This window comes from Gordionus sp. m RMFG-2023, chromosome 2 (assembly GCF_954871325.1).
Source record: "Gordionus sp. m RMFG-2023 chromosome 2, tfGorSpeb1-WG-v2, whole genome shotgun sequence".
In the NCBI taxonomy this organism is placed as follows: Eukaryota; Metazoa; Nematomorpha; class Gordioida; order Chordodea; family Parachordodidae; genus Gordionus; species Gordionus sp. m RMFG-2023.
In genome coordinates, this window is record NC_088776.1 from 17,320,257 (window position 1) to 17,342,615 (window position 22,359).

The 22,359-nt window shown below is 34.2% G+C and overlaps 1 protein-coding gene across 2 annotated transcripts in view; it reads right to left on the reverse strand.

The window, feature by feature from the left end:
* Positions 1 to 567: 567 nt before the first annotated feature.
* Positions 568 to 22,359, reverse strand: part of LOC135924852 (mediator of RNA polymerase II transcription subunit 12-like) — a 53,849-nt gene continuing 32,057 nt past the window's right edge. Inside the window, exons 17-33 of one of the 2 annotated variants that reach the window (XM_065459974.1) lie at positions 19,603 to 21,942; positions 18,908 to 19,061; positions 18,611 to 18,743; positions 15,787 to 16,402; positions 14,898 to 15,448; positions 14,433 to 14,695; positions 13,729 to 14,225; positions 12,751 to 13,187; positions 12,499 to 12,645; positions 4,998 to 5,298; positions 4,689 to 4,840; positions 3,742 to 3,876; positions 2,984 to 3,215; positions 2,039 to 2,758; positions 1,695 to 1,823; positions 1,418 to 1,568; positions 568 to 1,332 (exon numbers count right to left, since the gene is read on the reverse strand). In XM_065459974.1, the coding sequence (XP_065316046.1) occupies positions 762 to 1,332; positions 1,418 to 1,568; positions 1,695 to 1,823; positions 2,039 to 2,758; positions 2,984 to 3,215; positions 3,742 to 3,876; positions 4,689 to 4,840; positions 4,998 to 5,298; positions 12,499 to 12,645; positions 12,751 to 13,187; positions 13,729 to 14,225; positions 14,433 to 14,695; positions 14,898 to 15,448; positions 15,787 to 16,402; positions 18,611 to 18,743; positions 18,908 to 19,061; positions 19,603 to 21,942 (7,529 nt within the window). In that variant the 3' untranslated portion in view covers positions 568 to 761. Of the gene's footprint in view, positions 1,333 to 1,417; positions 1,569 to 1,694; positions 1,824 to 2,038; positions 2,759 to 2,902; positions 3,216 to 3,741; positions 3,877 to 4,688; positions 4,841 to 4,997; positions 5,299 to 12,498; positions 12,646 to 12,750; positions 13,188 to 13,728; positions 14,226 to 14,432; positions 14,696 to 14,897; positions 15,449 to 15,786; positions 16,403 to 18,610; positions 18,744 to 18,907; positions 19,062 to 19,602; positions 21,943 to 22,359 lie in introns of both variants that reach the window. The other variant, XM_065459973.1, reaches the window with a different exon arrangement.

Genomic DNA, 22,359 nt, shown 5'->3' on the forward strand with positions numbered 1-22,359 from the left:
TCGATAAACTTTTAACATATAAGGAATTCAGATAGCCGTAGCTCTCAGGCTAGGTTTAGAATCAACCTTACAACTGTCAAAGTACTGCCTGATTTTAAAGGTGGACATCCCCTACATTTCCTCGTCAACAGATAAAAATATATAAGGCATGAAAAAACATCCAAAATTCATTATCCAAAGCCGATGTTCTTTCACATCTTGAACCTCGAGATACTTCAGTTATAAATAATTATCGGTCTTATGGACGCATTTTAACTTTGATTTAAGGGGAAATACGTGAACTGGGACATCACATGCATAGACATATAGGTCCCCTCCAATAATAATTATGATTCATTAGGAATCACTGAAATAGGAAATTTCTATAAATATTAGCACTTAGCTGTAGTAAACTTGTTTTAAATTCATATTATCTTACATTTCTAATATTTTTTGCAAGATTAAATAAATATTTTGAATATTATTCATCAAAAAAATAATAATTAAGTTTCATATAATCTTAGGCAAGCTTTTGAGTAAATTAGTCAATACAAATGATTTTTATAAAAATTCTGTGAGAACAATATAAATAATTCAATATAAATTAGCGAATAGCAAGTACCCTGAAGTGCCATAACAATATTTTTGCGTATATCTCAGTGATTTTACTACATTTAAATTTCCCATCATTACATTTAGCGATCCGTGTATTTGATATAATAACTATTTTTAACTGACAGTAAAAAAAAGTCAAAAATCAATAAAATAGAAATTCCTTTTTTTTAATTTTGGTAATAATGGCCGCCCTGGTTTTTGTTATCGTCGTAATATCCTCCTGACCCTCCCCCTTGGCTAAGATTGTTTGATATATTTTTTCCCCTGTTGTTAGGGTACCGCATTCTTTGAATAGAAGCTGGATCGTTCATATTAGGGTGAAAATTATTAGAACCTAAGGCTAAATTTCTATTAGACATTTGATGCGACGGGTAATTATTATTTGGTTGCTGTTGCATTTGGTGTTGAGAGGGTTGATTATTGGGGTCAAAATTGTAAATAGCCTGTTGAGAAGGGACAGGCCCGGCAGCCATCATATGTGAAGGAAGTCTCCTTGTGTTGTTAGCGAGATTATTTATGTTCGCCGTGGAGAAATTAGAGTTGTTACCTGAATTATTTAATATAGAAAAGTTAGAATTATTCGCTTGATTATTCATATTTGCCATGGATAAATTAGGATTATTAGCTGGAATATTCATGTTAGTCATGGATAAGTTGTTAGGTGGATTGTTCATATTTATCATGGATACGTTAGGGTTGTTATTAGACCAATTTGCGAATCGAGATAGAGGATTATTTCTAATTTAAATTGTTGGTAAAGTTATAAAAATAAGATAGATAAATAAAAATAAGATAGATAAATAAAATGTAATTTATATAATACGGTTTGTGGTGATATATCATGGTCTGTTTATCTGATTGCAAGTCGGTTACAGAGGAAGAATACGAAGGAGGTCTTTTTATATTACCATGAGAATTTTGATGCATTGATATTTTTCTTTTGGGGGTATTTTCCATCATGTGTTTTGTATAATCTTAACCAAAAAAACCCATAAAACAAAGTTAATTAAAACTTTAAAATGAGAAAGTTGTGTATTGTGCATGAAACGAATTTTGATAATGGGCAATATAATGTTATATAGATCTTATCTAAATTTAACCTTCATTTCCAACGTTTTGTTGGTGCATTTTAGATAAACCGATGGCTATATTTTCTGTGGACAAAAACATTTTCGAAGCGTTTTCTTCATTGTCAAAATCAAAGTGGTCAAAGGACTGATCCAAACTACCTGTATATTTTAAAATATAATAATTGTAGCATTATCTAATGTGACATATCAGCCATGATGTAGCCGTTTTAAAAAATCATGCGCTCAACGAAACGTTTTATTGGAATATAAAATATTTTAAACATTGCTAATATAATTTAAGTGTACTGAGCACGCTTTAATCCATCCCCCGTTATGAATAAATAATTAGATAAAATAGGGATATTATAAATAACCTTGCTTATTTGAGTTATTAAAAGCTGCGCCAGAAACCTTGTTGGGATGAATGTGACCTACTAACTCGTTATTGTATCCGCTGGGTCTTATAAACGGTTGATTATTATTTTTATCTGTGGAAAAATTGCTTGTTTTGTTAGAATAAACTTGTTGTTCTAAGGACGGTTGGGGATACCGCAGCCGACCGGTGGGGGCTATGTTATATCCTTCGATATCGGATAAAACGCCCTCAAATCGATATTTGTCGTTGAAGGGATGCTGTTGCCTCATTTTTGAATTATCATAATTAGGATAAGGGTTGGCCCCTGGATGGCTGTTATACTGTAAATTGTCGCCGGAATTCATATTTCTTTGAGGAGGCGGTCCAAAGTTACGCGGTTTATTTGCCATTAAGGTATGGTTATTAGGTATAGATTGTTGTTGCTGATGGAGAGGGTGATATTGTGTGGTATTGTCCGGTCTAGGGGTCTGAGGGGTAAATCTGGAAGGACCACTACCGATGGAAGATGGAGGGTATCTGATGCTTTGAGGATCAATTCCTTGTCTAAGCGGTTGTTGATAAGCGAAAGAAGGGTTATTAGAGGTAGAGGTAGGACCATGTGAAGGATTTTTGGCTCTTAGCATAGAGCTCAGGGCGGCTTTTGAGTCCGTAAGATTAGAATTGACTCCCGATATAGGGTTGTTGATGTTCAAATAAGCTTGTTGCTGCCTTTCGTAACCTTTTAAAATATTAAATTATTATTTTTTTGTAATAGAGTTAAATGAATCGGTATGTATAAAAGAAACAATTTTAGATTTATTCAATCTCTATAAGAAAACTTTGGAAACAACGTATTTTTTTTAATATGCTAAGGAAAGTAAACTTTCATCCATAGAAGACGACATATTATGGTTAGTAAAACCAGGTTTTTTTTGGATCATATTATGCTGATGATGCATCATACCAGCGCTGTGCTGCCTAATTAGATATTGTTGATTTCCAGCTGACCCCATTTGTTGTTGATTAGTATAAGCGGAAGTGTGAACGACTTTTAACAAAGGAGGTTCGGCCTTAAATGTTGAATGAATCTGTTGTTTTGGAGGATTGTTTAAGGGATGATTATGAATCATGGGTTGATTTTGGTGTTGTTGTAATTGAAGGAGTTGTGCCTGCTGGTTTTGTTTAGCACTTGAAGCCTATACGAGATTGTGAATTTATTTTTGAAAGATATAGTGCTGAAGTCGGGTTTGAAAAAAAGGACAAAAGAAAATAAAATACGATTTATTCCGACTTTAATATGTGAAGCAAAAGAGATTAAATTTAATATTTTTTTAAAAAATTTTCAAATATATAACTTATATAATATTATATTTAAAAAAAATTAGAGAAGAGTAAATATGAAAATATGTTTTAAAAAAATTATATAAAAATATAACAAATAATTTAATAAAGAAGCCCATTTATTAATGAATTTTTCTTAATAATGGATAATAATGAATTAATAAACATTCTCCCATATTTTATTTTTATTTTGCAGATAACTTAAAAATGTAAGTATAATGAATACAATTGGATGTGATATCGGATGGATAATCGGACGATATCAATTTAATATCGGTAATATTGGATCGGGTCAGCTTCCAAAAAGTGGTATCGTTACTAAAAAAATTAATAACGAAAAAGTCCTAATAAGAAAATGAGGATTTCTCAAAAGGTATTCACTTTAGTTGATGAAGGAAGAGCATTTTTAGGTTGTCTTTTTCGACGTTGTTGCTTGGGCTTTTTGGGTGCAGCAGTAACAATAGGATTTAGACGTTGATTATTTTCCGCAATTAATAAAGCATTGGGATTGCTAGGCTGAAATTTTATTAAAAAACCAAAAAAACTTTAATTAAAATCAAAATACATTTTTTATATTTGATCAAATCTCTTGAGTATATTTTAGATGAAATAAATGTGCTTACGCTACAAGGTTTAAAGTCAATATATATTCTTCATACCGATCAAATCTCTCTTATGTTACAAAATTTAAAGTCATAATATTTAATAAATATAAATTGCAGATTTCGACATCACACATTGATAAAATCGCAGAATATAATTGTTCAAGGTTAAATTATAGAAAAATATATACTTTAAATTAGAGATCTGCAAAGTTAGGCCCGGCCCGTACCCAGTCCGAGTCCGGCCCGAACGGGCTTCGGGCCGGGCCTAATATTTTTAAAAAAATTCGGGTCGGGTCGGACCTTGAAAATTTTATTAAATATATCTAAATTTATCAATTTTATATTAAATTTTTTATGTAAAATAAAATTTTTTATGTTTATCAATTTTATATTAAATTTTTTATGTAAAGTAAAATTTTTTGATTTAATTTATTGAAACTAAACGCTATATAACATATGTCTTTTATTTTAAGTAATTATAAAAATTAATTTCTATATTTAAATAAATTCGGGCCTGACCGAGCCGGTAAATTTTTTTAAAATAAATTTCGGGTTTGGGCCGGCAAAACTTTTAAACAAAATTTCGGGCCGGGCGCTTTAAAAATTAGGCCCGATGTAGATCACTACTTTACATTGTGTTAATAATATTTATGTAACTAAAATGCTATTACCCCCACCCCTTTTCTCCTCTTTCTTAAAAATTGTCCAAAAAGAAAATGGTACCGGATAAACACTGGATTCGATGTTACATGCCTCGTATGCATTAATGCTGAACTCTGATTTGATGTCCCTAGCGATGACAATCGATTCTGACTTATCACTTATCGGTTCTTCTTTTATTCGAAGAGAAACGGAAGGAAGAATAAGGTGCCCACCTAATTATGTTCAATTGCAATATTATTTTAAATCGTCATTTGGTAAAATGTATGAAAACCTAGGGATTTTAAACACATATTAATAATCAATATTATGTAAGGGTATCAAAATAGTGAACAATATTCAAATTTGTTATGAATTTATATATAGTCCCACCTGCCGGTGTGTCCCCACTAGCGAGAAGAGTGGGCGATTGAGGTGGAGAGGCATCGGGAAGGGTTTGCAAAGAGAAAGCCTGGTGGTGAGAAAATTCAGCCGCGCCAACTAAATGGTGAGTGTGAAGCAAAAGAGATTCGTATTGTGATACGTAACTCAGCGGTTTGAAAGAAGCAGTTTTGCGAGCGTTGAACCATGATAAACTGAGAGGACCGCTTGCACCGCCCATCGATTTGGGGAGACCCTCGATCAGTTCCCATGGGTTGAGAGTCACGATCTCGGTGGCCTTGAGACCGATTACCTAATTTATTTGGGATTTTACAATATTATATAAATATGGTATTTTTATATAATGAATGCTAAAAGTTTAAATTAATAATTCGGATTGACTCCCTTTGTGCTATTTTTTTCACCCCTTTCATTATTCATTATTAAGATGTTATAAATTAGGCCTATTAAATCGAATAAATTTGTTTTATTTGGATATTTAAACCGATTGAATTAAAAATATTTAGTCATGTGATTTCTAAAACGCGGTTATTTCACAAATTGTTAAATTTTTCATTTTGTCACACTTTTACAGAGTTATAATGTCCCGTATCCATCTAAAACAAAGAAAATTATAATTAAAATTGTAATATTCATACCATAAAATGAATGAATACGCATGAGGTTATTTATGAATTAAATGGAATATAATTGATAATGATAATTCTTCAGATAAATAAATTATATATTTTTTTATGAAACGAAATTTCGAATTACTAATAATTTAGTATGAAATTAATTTAAATAGTGAGAATAATAATATTAATATTGATTACCCAATAAATTAATAATTTTGAAGTATGAAATGAATATTCAAATTATTATTAATTAATTTAGTATTTTGCATAATGATATTAATTTAAATGGTGAGAATACTGATATTCATAATGAAAATCCTATAAACAAGTTAATAATTTCAAATGTGAAATGAATATTCAAATTATTATTAATTTAGTATGGAGGCGCAGCCAGGAGTTTGCTTTAAAGGGGGACAATTTTTGAAAATATTCTAAAAATGAACATCAGAATGACTAAAAAAAATTAAAATTTCTAATACCTAGATAAATCTATAAAATTAACAATTATAAATTTATGCACAAAAATTCTGTTATAAAATATTTAATGAATATATATAACGGGCATAACTACAAGTTTTATACTAAAAACTTGGTTTCTGCATTTTTGGAATGGGAACGGTTAAAAATGATGACTATAAAATAAATTTGTGCTGAAAAAAAATTGTATAAAAATCTAAATTAGAATTATTGATTATAAAAAATGGCCCAAATTCTAATATACAAATTTTATTTAAAAATTTATTAATATATGGATTAATATACAAATATTCTTAAGAATTATTACATGTATAACCCGGCAAGGTATTTATTTATGAACAAAATATATGCAATTTCTGAGGTAGAGACAGGGGTAAAACAATTGTTTTTACATTTTTGTCATAACATTTTTAAACATAAATGAAACCAAGGAAAATTATAGATCTATATATAGCCAAATTCCTCATCTACAAAATGAAATAAAAGTGTAGCTCTCAAACTATCACGTTAGGAGCTGTGATTAATTATGTGAAGTGTGCCATTTTCCCCATTTTATACCATACCCAGGGTATAGTGGTAAGCATCAGGGTAAAAGGAATCAAATAAAATTGAATATAACTATATTGTTTAATTGAACAAAATATTGCAATTTTGTAATCTATTCATCACTTTTAAGTATAAACAATACAATACCGAGATGTAAAGAATTATATCAAAAATAGTACTTCGGAATGTCTCTCCCAAAATCCTACCTTCAGCCTCATCGTGGCGGGGGAGTGGCAACGTCTTTTGGCGGCTAATGGAGGTCTAAAAGGTTCCCTGTGATCTGGGTCTAGAATAGGATCACCGTCTCCTCGACGGGGTGTAAAAACCACTTAAAGACGTTGATGTCAGGAAGGGCATCCGATTGTCAAAACCTTGCTACAAAATTTCCCTATGGTTACAACAAAGCATGGGCGGGGTACAGCCTAAAGTACCCCGTGGGCCTCCTCATCCGTCTACGACAAAAGGAAGGATGGGAAACCTGGTGGAACCACTATTCATAAAAATAAAACTTATGACGGCCATAAACGACCTGATAAAAAGTGGAGAAATCAGTTTACGGGTGATCGAGTTAGGGTCGCGACATGGAATATTGGGAGTATGACGGGAAGAGCGGGAGAAGTCTTCGATGTATTGCACAAAAGGCATATAGATGTGTGCTGCATACAGGAGACTAGATGGAAAGGAAATGGGACCAGAATGATTGGCAAGACTAGCGAAAAGTATAAATTCTTTTGGCAAGGAGGTAATGATGGTAAGGCCGGAGTTGGGGTATTGGTTGCGGAGAAATTGGTAGACAAAGTAGTCGAAGTGAGAAGGCTAGACAACCAGATAATGGTTATCAAGATGATTTTTGGTAGAAAGCTATATAATATTATCTCGGCATATGTTCCTCAGGTTGGAAGAAGTGAAGAAGAGAAAGATATATTCTGGGACAGTCTATTGGGGGTGACATCGAGACTGGCAAATGAAGAGGGGATTATCTTGGCTGGTGATCTGAATGGACATGTGGGAGTGAGTAGTGAGGGTTATGAAGGAATACATGGAGGGTTCAGTTACGGCATGAGAAATTTGGAAGGAGAGAGGATTTTAGAATTTAGTGATGCGATGGATATGATTGTCTGTAATACAATGTTTAAGAAAGAATCAGAGAAGCTGGTGACTTATAAGTCGGGTAGTACCAAAAGTGCTGTGGATTACTTGTTATTAAGGAGATGTGATCGATGTATAGTAAAAAATGTGAAAGTGATACCGGGAGAGGAATGTATAAATCAGCATCGACTAGTTGTAGGAGATCTCACTCTTAAAGGTGCCAGGGTCACTAAAAGAAAGTTTAACCCAAGGCTGAAGGTTTGGAAATTGAAGGAGGAGAGTGCTAGACTTCAATTCAATATTGCATTGGCGATTAGGGAGGCGGAGGTGGCACAAGCATCTGTGGTGAATGACAAGTGGGAAGCCATGAAGAAAGCCTGGGTAATGACAACTGAGGAGGTATGTAGATGGACAAAAGGGCCGCCTAGACATAAGGAGACTTGGTGATGGAACCCGAAGGTAGCGAAAGCCGTGGATGAGAAACGGAGGTGTTCCAAAGTATGGAATAATAGCAAAAAAAATAGTGATAATGATATTTACAAGATGGCTAAAAGAAATGCCAAGAAATTAATAGCGAAGGCTCAAGAAGAAAAAGACACGAGTTCAGGGTTGGCAAGTCGGTCAATTGACCAGTCAAATTCAGTCAATTGACGGGTCAATTGACCGGAGGAGTATTTGACCTGTCAAATACGGTCAAATACTCTAAAAAATTTAAAGGAAGAATAAATTGAAAATATGTTTAAAAAAGGGAAAAAAGATGTAAATACATGTGATCACAATGTTTGCTTATTTTTTGTGTTCACAATATCAAGAGGAGAACTCACAAGTATGTGATATAATTCAAGAATTAGCTCTTTTACAAGGTAGTGATGACCAAAATATTTTAAGTGATATAATTAATTTCAGAAGCAAAAACAGCATGTTTAATATAGCAAATTATGCGGAAAGTAGTAATTTCCAGAAACAATCAATTCCGACCTCTAGTTAATAGATTAAACTTTGTCCACCCTGCCCATTAAGAGACTAACAATTCCTAGTTCTACTTATTCTTTAGAAAGAAATAGGTCGATTAGGGTTAATATTCTTATGAAAATGGAAATCGATTGAAGATCTAAGACATCAGGAAAATTGATTAAAAAATATTAAAGAAAATGATAATATTGAAAATGAATCAGAACAAGAACTCCGCTACAATAGCTACACGTTAGTTATTGAATGACAATGAATTTAAAAAATTAATATTATAGATTTTATTTTACTATTATATTCAAAATAAAGTTAATATTAACTTTAAAAAAACATATATTTGAATTTGACCACATTTGACCGTATTTGACCGGTCAAATATCGGTCAATTGACCGAAACGTATTTGACCGGTCAAATGCACAACCCTGCACGAGTTTGCTAAAGAAATGGAATGCGCTGATGGAATTGGAAATATATGGTTCGAATGGCAAAACAGATGTCAAAAAAGAGGCAGGATGTGATAGGTGTAAAGTGTTTGAAAAATATGGAAGGAAAAATGACGATTGATAGTAGTGGTATTAAGAACACCTGGAAGATTTACATGAAAGGACTTTTGAATGAAGAAAATGAATGGAATAATAATATTAGTTGTGCAAAGGTAGAAGGTCCAGGGTGTAAATTTGGCAAGGACGAGATAAAGAGAGCAGTGAAAAAGATGAAGAAAGGGAAGGCATCGGGTTTAACGATGGTGGTATCAGAGATGTTTAAAGGTTCTGATGATTTAGGGATTAAATGGTTAATGAATTTAGCAAATCAGATTGTCACAGAAGGTACTATTCCCGAGGACTGGCGAAGAAGTATAATTATCCCAGTATGCAAGGGGAAAGGTGATCCTTTAGATTGTGGGTCTTACAGAGCTATTAAACTCTTGGAACATGCAATGAAAGTATTTGAGAGAGTGTTAGAGAAGCGGTTAAGGGAACAAATTAAAATTGATGATATGCAGTTTGGTTTTACATCGGGAAAAGGCACGACAGATGCAATTTTTGTGGTGAGACAAATTCAGGAGAAGTATCTTGCGAAGGAAAAGAAACTCTATTATGCGTTTGTTGATTTGGAGAAAGCATTTGATAGGGTGCCGCGTGAGATTACAAGATGGGCCTTGAGAAAATCCGGTGTGGAAGAATGGTTGGTTACCGCAGTGATGGCAATGTATGTTGGAGCACAAACAGCAGTACGGACGGATTATGGTGATAGTGAGAGCTTTGAGGTGAAGGTAGGACTTCATCAAGGATCCGTGCTGAGTCCATTATTATTTATCTTAGTAATGGATGTGGTGGCTAGAGAAATCTGTGAAGGACTTCCCTGGGAGATATTATATGCAGATGACCTTGTAATAATGGCAAACAGTGAGGGAGAATTGAGGGATAAAGTTAGTAAATGGAAGATGACTATGGAAGCAAAGGGCCTGAAAATGAATGCATCAAAAACAAAGGTGATGATTGGTGGGGAAAATCTAAAGATGGAAGAATCCGGTAAGTGGCCTTGTGGTGTATGTGGGAAAGGAGTTGCTAGAAATTCTATCTAATGCACCAGATGCCAGAAATGGGTACATAAAAGATGTAGCGGGAAAAAAAGGCAGTTTGATGTTAGAAATAATGACCTTTATTTGTAAAACATGCATGAAAGGGATACATAATAATGATAACCTAAAAAATGGTGGTCTGGATATTGGCAATAGGTTAACCCTAGAAAAAGTGGATAAGTTTTGTTATTTAGGTGATATGCTAAACCCAGATGGTGGTGTAGATTCTGCCGTTGTTGCAAGGATCAGACAAGCTTGGAAGAAGTTCAGAGAGATGTCGTCTATTCTTACAAATAAAAAAGTTTCTCTGAAGTTAAAGGGGAAAGTTTACGTAAGCTGTGTGAGGAGTTGTTTAGTTTATGGTGGTGAAACATGGGCAATGAAAGCAACTCACGAAGCCAAATTAGAAAGAACAGAGATAAGGATGGTTAAATGGATGTGTGGGGTATCTCTGAGAGAGAGAAAAACTAGCAAGGAATTGCGAGCAAGATTAGGTATAGAAATGATTGGTATGGTAATGCGACGAAATAGACTAAGATGGTTTGGGCATGTGGAACGTATGACAAGAGATGACTGGGTAAAGAGATGCACAATGATGGAAGTAGGCGGATCAAGACCTAGAGGAAGACCCAAGATGACTTGGACAAATGTGATAGCGGCGGATATGAGAAGCATGAATCTTACAAGTATTGATGCTCAGGACCGTCAAAAATGGAAAAGAAAAATCAGAGGGAAAACTGGCCTACCCGGGTAAACCTGGAAATCGCCATAAAACGGAGAAGAAGAAGTACTTCGGAATGTGCCTTCGAATATCCTTAAAATTTTATTCCAAATAACACAGGAACTATTTATTAATGTTCTTTTTTCCTCAAAAATATTATTTTTAAGCGTTAATATTTTAAAATGATCTTTTTACAGCTTAAATCAGGCGGAACATTTTAACCGTTTTACCCAAAACACCTTTACCCCAAGGTGATATTGCGCAAATCGATATAACCTGACTTCTAGTTAACCTATAAACTTCCGATAAATTCTATATTATATGGCCCTACGGAACATGTAAAAAATTTAAATTCTAAGCCTAATATATTTTGAAGGCAAAATTAATTAGAGGGTAATTTTTATAATTATTGGGTAAAAAAAGGGTATTTTGGAAAAATATGTCAAACCAGGAAAATTTTTCAAAAGATTAACATAGGTAAGATATTAAATATAAAAATACACCCTCACACCAAATATAAGGTCTTTTGGCTCAAAAATTAAAAATTTATTCGCGTTAAATTGTTACCCCGTCAATCGCTTTATCTCGGTCTCCTTTATTACCTTCATACGTTTTTATTTTTCAGAAGAAAGTGCTAATAGATATAGTGGTTAAATAATTTTGATTATTAGGAAATAACTCTTATAGATTTGTTAGGATCCTTAAATTTAGAAAAACATAACAATTATTTCAACTACATTAATAATGAATAAAATAATTTGATATTTTGTCTAGAGAATTAACAAGAAAAAAGACAGAATCCTGATAATTGGAAGATTAAAGTCCAAAAACGTTATAACCTTAAATGTTCAAGGCGTGTCAAAAAATGGAAGTTAATTAACAATATAAAACTTCATTAAATACATATATAAATGCTCCTTTTAATTTAATTGAAAATAGTAAAGCTTCAATATACACAAAGAATTTTAGCCTTTGTCAATTGAAAAGAAAGCTGCTTTTTATAATTTTAATGTAAGTAGATAGTTGGAAAAAGTGACCTTTTGAAACCACAGCTTCTTCATACTAAAGATTATAACGTGATTAAATATCTCCCAGCGCTCTATTTCCTATTTTTTTAATAACTAGATGATAGATAATGCTCAGAATGATATCTAAGCAAATTATCATAGCTTCCCCTAAATATGCACATGTAACTGTAACTTGCTTTCCCGTATAACTCCCTATTAATGGGCATGAGAAGAACCAAGAGTGTTCTCACAAAATAAAAAAAAACAATGTGCTTAAGAAATGACGAATTCTAGCTTGCTCGTAATTTAATTGACTAGTTTAGTGGTATCATTTCTTCTGCAGAGTCAATTTAAAGAATGAACAGGGATATCATCAGATAAAGAGTTATGGTGTAACGGTAATTTAATACTAAATTCTTATAATTATGATGATTTTTCGTATGTATCACCAATTTTATATAATTAGTGTAAATCTAAAATTACCTGGTTTTTAGCGTGAGATGACTGAGAGTGCGAGGTTTTATCCTGTAGTTGATCAAACATAACAATTTTTTCACTGTTTCGTGGGAATGGGAACAATATTTTTAACATTTCCAATTTTTCCAATTCAATTTTTTCAGCTAATTCTTTCTAAATTTTAAATATAAATTATAATTAGTATTTTTAAAAAGATGAGTAAAAATGAAGGCATTTAACTCTTACAAATTTCTTTTTTTTTCTAACAAGCTTTTTAACCTTCAATTTTTTGCACAACGTATAATAGCATTTTTTCTGGCCTTCATCGAGTTGAACAAATAATAATCTTTCGGGCCCATCTTTAATGGTGGCCCCAAAACCGGAGGCTTTAGTCGACGATGCCCCAGCGAATCCTTGCAGGGTGTTGCAGTGATATTGTGTCATGCTGCCCGCTAGAGAATTTGGACCACCTTCATCAAAATTCCCATTTTCGTGACTAAAAAGGGGAGAATGAGAGGAAACATGGTTCGTGACGTTATTTGAAGGCGGAGGGGAGAGGAGCAGACAACTGGTAACCAAGGTTGTCAAAATATCGAAAATGGTGTAATAAAGTGGTGCACAATTCTCGTTGGCGTTGAAGGTGTCTAGTAAACTTCGACGTAGGTCTTCGGCAGAGTCAGAGTCCGAATTATATGAATTCGATAGGTAGGGCATATCTGTTTCATTGAATATATGTTGATATGTATGTTTTTAATATTGATATCTACCACCATTCTATCTATTTTAGCCAAATTTCCTCAAGGTGTCCCATTATGAATTGTGATTCAAAAATTACATCGTAAAATGCAAAAATATTTTGAATTAGGAAAAAAAGACACCTCAATGTATTTAGATGCAATTGATTTCTGAATTGGGATTCAAAATTCGATATCAAGTATTTAGTTTTTTTTCTTAGTTGATTGATCTTATTAAGTTTATATTTTTCAGCTGTTATATTTTCATTATGTATTTATTACAGTAAAAAAATATTATTTGAACTTAAATGATTTTAGTAACTAAAACATAAAGAATAGATAAAAAAATAACTATTTTATTTAATTTTTATTAAAATATTATTTTTGAACTCTAAATAATTTATTTTATAAAAGTTTTGTTCTCATATTATTGATAATAAAAAAAAAGGTAAAGATAAAAATGTTAAGTGTTATCTTAGAAAAATTACTAAAATTATGACAAAAAAATAAAAATATTTAAAACTAGTATTGGTTTCAAGGTCGGAATCAGGTAGCGGGCCTGCGGGGGCGTTAATGAGTATGTCGCTGGCCAGGATCTGAACTAGCAAGAAACACCAATCCAACACTAATTGATTGTGTCCCCCGCCCGACCCCCCTGAGGTCGTGAGTGGGTACATAGAGGCTATACTACTCCCTAGTGAGGAATCTAAATGGGGAGCGTTATTTCCTAACAATGAATTTAGTGCATTTCCCGACGTGACAGAGGCTGAGTTGTAACATGAAGAAAAAAAGGAATTGGAGGCATTGATGACAAGGTCGATCATCTCGGCTACAATAGAAAGGCGTAGCTCGAAGGCCCGCCTAAGTTCGTTGCGGGTGGAAGAGTTTTCGGGTAAAAGTAAGACGTGACGATCGTCGTGGCACGTTCGAAGAAGAGTAGTGAGTTGGGTATGAATAGAGCTGAGCAAATAATGACGCTGATCGGAAGTCGGGGAATCGTGTAAAGATAAAGGGGCGAAGCTTTAAAGTGTGTTTTTAGAGAAAGATGAGAGGTAAAATGTATTTTTAAAGAAAAGTAAAAAATTTTAATAAAAGGAAGCAAAGCAAGATATATGGATTAGCCATAATTAAGAAATATTTTGGTATTCTACAAGAATACTACCCAAATATTTTATACTATAGTAGGCCATTTAAAAATATCTCTATAAAAATAACCAAATTACAAACTTGGATGTGGCGATGTCGGAGTTGAAGGGATTATGATATGATGCATCCGGCCCTAGTGTAGAATTAGAACCGGAGAGGGCATTACCACAAGTAGTAAAGGAATCGAAAGATGGTAAGAAAAGAGCCTTAGACCTAGCTAAACAAGTTCTGACGAGTAACAAGAAGGGCCCATGGTTGAGAAGAGAAGCGCTTCGCTGTGCATTTTTTTCTCGCTCTAATTTATTGAGAGAAGAAGTGGCCCAATGAGCTCCACTTTCGAGTACCTAATGGAGAATTATGGGAGAATTATTAAATAAAACTTACTATCATTAAGTTTTAATCAAAATGATTCGTTTAATTCGAAATAAATACACCCAAATTCAAATAATTTGATTAATATAAATATTCTATATATTTATAAAAATGATGAAAACTAAATTATAAATATAATGAAGAGAACATAAAGCTTCATATAATATAACAAACCTGACCAGCATATTTAAGCACGCGACCTTGAACTCCAGCAGGAAGTTTAGATATTAAAGGGGCTACAAGCCATATGCCTTCTCGCTTACGTTTTCCTCCTAATACGCCACGATAAAATCCTTGTTTATTTCTTCTAATCTCAGCATGGCTTATTCCTGCTGCACTTTCAATTGGGCCACTACTCCCAACTCCCTTGTCGGGCGAAACCGAAAGGGGAGATCGTGGGCTCGCCTGTCGTGGAGTGATGGGACCTGTGGATAAGAGAGAAATGGGGCCAACCCCCAGAGAGATGAGAGGCTCAGTTGAACCTAGGCAATCTTCATAATCGTCGTATTCAATGTTGTTATTACTAGTCGTGTTGTGAAGGTTAGAGTAAGAGTCTGGTGAAGACAATGAAACTGCCGAGTCCAAAACATCATCGTCTTGATAGGCATTGTTAAGTACATCGATATTGTAAGGGGAATTGCAAAAGGTGCCTGAAGATGGTAAGGGAGGCTGTTTGGGAGATCGCTTATTGCTTTTCGAGCCCCACGAATTTTTGCTGGCAGGAACTAAAAGAAATATAAAAATGTCTCAAATTTTATAAGTATTTTGTTTTGAATTTTCAAAAGCAAGAACTTTATTTTCAAAACATTTTTCTTTTATCCAGTTATTAGAATACAAGAATACGAAATCAATATCTAATTTATTGTGCTACTATCTTTAGGACTATTGTTATTAAATCATTTCATGGCAGGTAAAACCCTTAATATTATTTTTTAACCGATTTAGAAAAATAAAATTTTATAAACAAAAACAAAAAATTCACATCCTTCCATATAAAAAAGAAATTGGAAAATTTAGATTACATAAAAGAAGAAAGAAAAAAGGGTTATATTTTTATTTTTACCATTTAATTTGTGATTCGGGGCTCCTGAAGTTGCGCTAAGGGGTGGCCTTCCTCTCTTTCTCCTTTTCTGTCCCGCGTTTGCTCCTCCCCCTCCTCCTCTTCCACCTTTACTCCTGCACGCTGATATGACTCCTTTCTCTTTTAAAGGTCTTCCCTGCTTTCCAATAGGAACCTTGTTGATCATCTCTAGCTGATAATTATCATTTTGATGATCGATTTCATGGTAGGAGCTTTGGCGATGGGGATCGTGATGGAGATATTCATCTACTTCGGCCCGAAACAAATTCCGTATAAAGGTTGCAGCGCCGTATCGTATGGGCAAATTATCGGCGGGGTTAAATTGTGAACGTCTCTGAAATAATTGGACTGCCGAGCGGGCCAGCGCTTCGTAAAGAGGAGCAGCGTCACTCTCGCGGGCTCCGCGCTGTTTTATAGCTAGCCTTAACTCGAGGTAAGAGGCCCGTAAACTCCAATGGTCTAAATTTGCGAGCACGCGGGATACTTGACGAAATGCAACGGGGTCAGAACGGTCCCGGGCGTTTTGGTATGGAGGATAGGGCAGGGAAGAAGATGGGCCGCCATCGGGATAACAGATGAGGTGAAGAAGTTTGAAGGCCTATTTGTTTAGTGTTATGATTTATGAAATAAAATGATTATAGGATATACAGCTTAGATGTCTGCATTAGGCGGGGTTTCGGCCAGCCCGCCCATCTAAGTGGGGGGGGGCGGATGGGCGAATGAAAAATTTTTCGAAAATGGGCAGGCGGGCGGGTTAAAAAAATTTGAAACTATGGGCGGGCTGGGCGGGCGGGTTAAGGAAATTTGAAATTTTTGTTCAAAAACAAACTAAAAAAAAATAATTGTTTAAAAACTATAATAACAAATAATCAAATAAATATGGATATAATGGGAAAAACAAATTGTGAAAAAAAAAATAGATTTAATAAAGAAAAGAGCTAAAAATATTATAATTGAAAAATTTGAAATCCATATACTTCATAAAATTTCAACATTTTTAATACCAAAGTTCCGACAAATGAGGATGTTGACGTCGGAAGAAATTAATGAAGTAAAAAAACATATTGAAAACATGTTGTATTTGATTTGCATCGAAGAATATAACATCGACGTGGATGAAAATCTGATTTTACACCTTTCCCCAAATGCAAAGAGAATAAAATTAAAGGGTATTAATAAATTATAAAATTGCTTAGCTCTATTAAATGCAATGTTTAAATTAAATAGCATCCGGTTTAAAATTAAACCCCAACATATGGGAGGATGAGGTTGTTACAGAGGAGAGTATTGTACCTAATGACATAACAAAATATTTAAATCTTAAAGTAACCAGTTTTGATATGTATAATTTAGCAAAATTTTAAGTTGCATATTATAATTAATTTAAATTACTTTATTAAATTTATTATTATTGGTTTCCCTTTTATTTAAAGATCTCAATTGAGGAAGAGGATATACTTCAAACGGATATCCTACTTTGGTGGAAACAACAAGAAAGAGATTTGCCAAAGCTATCAAGATTAGCAAGAAAAATATTGGCGATTCCTGCAAATAGTGCTTCGCCCGAACGCGGATTTAGCATTGCTGGAAGATTTTTAGAACAAAGAAGAACGTGTTTGAATCCAGAAAATGTCGATTCATTATTATTTTTGCATTATAATTACATATAATATTAATTTTATATTTATATTTTTTTCATATATATTCAATTTGATCAAATAAATTGTCCATAATTTACATTGATTAGTTTTATATTTATATTAATTTCCTAAATTATAAACTTTTTGTAGAGGAGTAATGAAATATTTTTATTAGATGCTTAAAAAAATGAAAGAATGACCATAATTAAATTTTATAAGCGGGCTTGGGTTAAAAATTTTTTATAAATAATGGGAGGGTAGGTAAAAAATTTTAGACTAATGGGCGGGCGGGTAGGGAATTTTAGACAAATGGGCGGGGCGGGCGGGTATATATTTTTTTTGAAAACTATGGGCGGGCTGGGCGGGCTGGTTAAATTTTTTTGAAAACTATGGGCAGGCGGGTTAAATTTATTTTAACATTGGATGGGCGGGCTTTTGGTCCAAAAACCCGCCCAATGCAGACCTCTAATACAGATACCTGCAAACCCGATTTCAAAAATCTGTACAGGGCTAAAAAACGGGCTTATCAAAAAATTGCAAACCTGAGCAGGACCGATTTTAATATATAATATCAATTAACCAGTTGAAAAATCACAAGATGGACCATTTAATATCATTTCGATCGCTTCTTATATTTTCAATAATTCTTTATAACCATTTATAAAATACCACCAAAATTATTTAAAATGACCAAATTTTAAAAACTCAAGTCAGGCCATAAAATGATCAAAATTTTATAATTCTAGTTGGATCAGGGCGGGTCTTACAATAAAAATTTAAATTGGGCCTAAAATAGATTTCTAAAGATTACATCAAAAAATAATGAGCTATATTTCTTTTTCGCTATGTTGATTGGATAAATAAATGATTTTAATAGAAGTAACTCTTACCCTTGATCAGATTGATAGTTAAACAAAAAATGTAAGTGCGCCCTTCCTATCATAAAAACTATTTAATATAAGTAAAGATTATAATACTTAGGAAAACGTTTCTTTGAGAACGCCTAAATAAAAAAAAATCAACTTTCTAATATCACGATAATAGTAGATAAATATTTTTAAAAAACACACTGCACACTATTTAACAAAAATTATAATAAACAGCTAGTGAGAATAAGAAGAAATGTTCTAATAAAGATAAATTCTTTTAAAAGACTCGAATTTTACTTGCTTATGAGACAATAAAGGGTCCAATAACAATTGATCCGAACATATTCCATCTGGATCCTTTAAAAAAAGCTCTTTCACCCATTCTTGATCGGTCAAAATAAGTAAAACTTCTTGAGAAAATTGATTAAATCTATATTTTTTTTTTGTAAATTATAAAACATAACATTTTTAAATTTTAGAAATAAAAATCAACATCATAAAACATCCTACTCTAGGTTAAAAAAAAATGTAGTTCCTTTATGTAAAGTTAAATGTTCGATTTTTTTAAAATTTAATAATCAACTTAATGATTACCTCAAACTTAAGATTTCTCCAACTTTTTCGAAATCCCAATAAGTATTATACACCGAATCAGGATCAGGTGTTTTACCGAATCTAGATTTGAACTTTGATACCCTTTTACGTCTTTCGCTATTTGATACTGAGTCAGTTACGGAGATCGAAGAAGCTTTAAATAATTTTAATTATTTTATGGAAAACTATTTTATTAGAGTAATCTAATAGTAGAGGTTGCTATTTTTGAAACTAAAAAATGTTTATGACTTCTAGGAATTAGACAACTTAAACACAAATGATTCCTAATAACCAATATGGAAAATTATGTATTGAGCACAATTTCACCCATCCAAATGTTAAGTTATTAAATTGTTGTAATAATCAATCATAGTATAAAACTTCAAGTCAAAAGAAATTCAGCCCCTTGAACTTCCGGTTTTAATATATAACGAAATAATGTTATAAAAAAAATGTTTCTTAAGGTTTAAATTAAATTATTTTAATAAAATTTTCCTAATTTAGCAAAATGTTTATCGAATATGCTTCCTAAATTCAATTATTATTTTTTTTACTCTAGCACGGCTACTTAATATGTTGCGAACTAACAAATTTGTTTTGGTACCGAATGAGTTCCCCCAGGAAGAGCTCAAAAGCAATCCTCTTTTAACATTGAATAATCCTAAATTTTAAATTAAAAATAAATGGAAAATAACTTAATATTAGCGCTTTGAAAACGGCGAGAAGAGCTCCTATAGATATGCCATGCTGGTAAGAGATCAGGTTCTGCCGCTCGTACATTTCGTCAAAAATATCGGCGAATGACCTAAGTTCATCTTCGTGTTTTTCTAAAATTGTGTTAGAAGTAGGTTCCTGGGTTGTAGTTATGTCTCGAGTTAAAAGCGTGATTATATCGTAAGGAATATTCATTACTTTTATATTAGAAACTTCGACAGGCGAGTTGCTAGCGGAATTGATGTTGTCCGAAATTTTTTCATGACTGTTATGCATTATGATCGAGTCACTATTGTTGGAGTGAGCCAAGTAATTATTTGTGGCTTGAGTGGGTTCGTCGAAAACATTATTTGGAACATTAATCGATATACCAAAATCATCATTTTGGGTAGTATTTTGGACTTTGATTCGATTTTCTGGTGTATTATTACAATACGATTGTTGGAATATACGGACCAATTTGGAATCGGAGACCAAGGCAGAGGCATCTCGGGGATCGGTATGATCAGTAAAACGAGAAGCGGGAAAAGATTTAAAAAGACGGTATAGTAGATAGCAAGTTAAACGAGCCCCTGACTCGGCAGGAATGTCCTTCAGGGGACGGTTAAAAGTAATTGGGTTAGAGTGCTCACCATTCTCATCCAGAGAGTCCAATTCTGGACTAAGAACAGAATTTGCGGGTATAGTATCGGAACGTTGATTAGAAGCGGCGGGTGGAGGAGGGCATGCGGCAGCTAGCAGCGAAGGCAGGGCAACATGCTTAATGAAGTCTTCGAGCGAGAAAATATGCCGAAGAACGAGGGTTAGACAAAGGGTGGCCAGAGCGTCGTAGAAAAGCATCAGTTTATCAAGACGACCCGATTCAGAGAAGGCTTTGGTCAAGTTACGGGCTACTACTACAAAATTGTTGTAGCCCACACTGCTAGTTCCTCCCGCTAGAGTAGAGGCGTTAAGAGGTGAAGATTGGAAATGAGGGTGTTGTAGTTGAGCATGTTGATGGTGCATATGGTGGGTGGGACAACAAAGGGCCTTGAAAGCTCCGAGCCATTCACCGTTGAAAAGAGGCGGGTTACCGATGGAAGAGGGAGGAAGCGGGAAGGTAGATGAGTCCAGAGAAGTAGAAATTTGATGTTTGAGGGAATTGTTTTTCTTATTAGTACGCTTGGCAGTAGAGAAACCGAGGGAATCTGCCCCAGCTGCTGCCAAGTTTTTGGGGTTCTGATATTGGCAAGTGACCTCGGCGCAAAACCTGATCAGAACTCGTAGATCAGCTAGTGTCTCGTAATGCATAGAACCACATTTAGCAATGTCCATCGTCTCGTGTTGTAAATGGGGAGGGTCAGAAACGAGCCGGCCCATCATCGTAAGGAGCGAGTTGCAAACGAAGCTGTACCTTTTAGATGGGTGGCCGTCGAGTTGCCCCAAGGCACTAGCATAAGATTCGTCCTTGTCTTCAAGTGAGGCTACCACACGGTACGAGTCATGAAAACTAGCTCTGTCCAACTTGAAATTATGGGGTGCTGCTGAGCTGGCCAAGCTCCAGTACTGGATATGACTTATCAGGTAAAAAGGGTCCCACCATGGATGGTGTAGGGTGGGCGGAGATGGCGCGGGGGCGACTATTCCATACATTGTGCGTTTAATTTCGGCCATCAAGGGCACGGCCACCTCCAATACAACTTTGTTCCAACTAGGCGAGGCTTCCCGCAACACGTAGCAAGAACTCCACAAATCGTACACGAAGCTATAAATAGAACGCATAAATGAGCAAGAGCCCTGTGGCACCTCACCTATCTCGCGACAAAAGGCCAATACACTACGAAAAACGCGTATAACATCGTTATTCTCACTACCATTTGGGAATGTAACAATGTTTGGCAGTGGTTGGGCTAAGGTTACGAATCTCGAAAAGTGAAACCTCAATGTCCCAGTCAGCTGGGCACATAGTTTAACTGGATAAAAGCCCCAGTCCGCCATTATGGCGGCATCATTGACGTGACTCTGCTGTTGACCTATTGGTGTTCGGACGGCTTTAATTGCGTCTATCACATGCCTGTGAACATGAGCGAGTTCTAGAAGAGCGTCTGATGCGGCATTGGTGATAGCAGCATGGTTCCCACAAGCATGTGCTAATTCGAATAAACGCGCTGTGGAGCGTAGGCATGGTAATAAATCTGAACGCGCATCGGCAAATTTACGAAGGGTGGCAACAAAAAATTTTAAGGCCCGGGTCGTGGCGCGCCATTTGTCAGCAATAGGAAAACAAGAGAAAACTCGTAAAACATCTAAAGGGTTTTGAGTAGAGTTGTGTTTTGTCGTATCTTATTCATCAATAGGTAAATAATTTTGTATAATATGTTTAATTTATTGTATGCATTTTATCTACTCTAAAATCCTACCTTCTGCCTCAATGTGGCGGGGATGTGGCAACATCTCTGGGTGACTACTAAGAGTTTAGGGTGGGAAGAAAATTAGCCTGTTCTAGTAATATCATTTTTATAAAATTTCCTCCCTCCTGCCAAAAAATAAATATATCACGATAAACAATAATCTGAGAGAAAAATAAGAAAAGTTTAATAATTTTTAAAATAACGACTATAATTCAAAATTCTAGAAAAAAGCATTTTTATATAAAGTGAAAACCAAAATTATTAATAATATAGCTAAAGGTCTATAATAAGTGGGCTTAAAGATTTCCAATAAAATTTATGACGGAAAAACAATAAATTGTGCCCTCC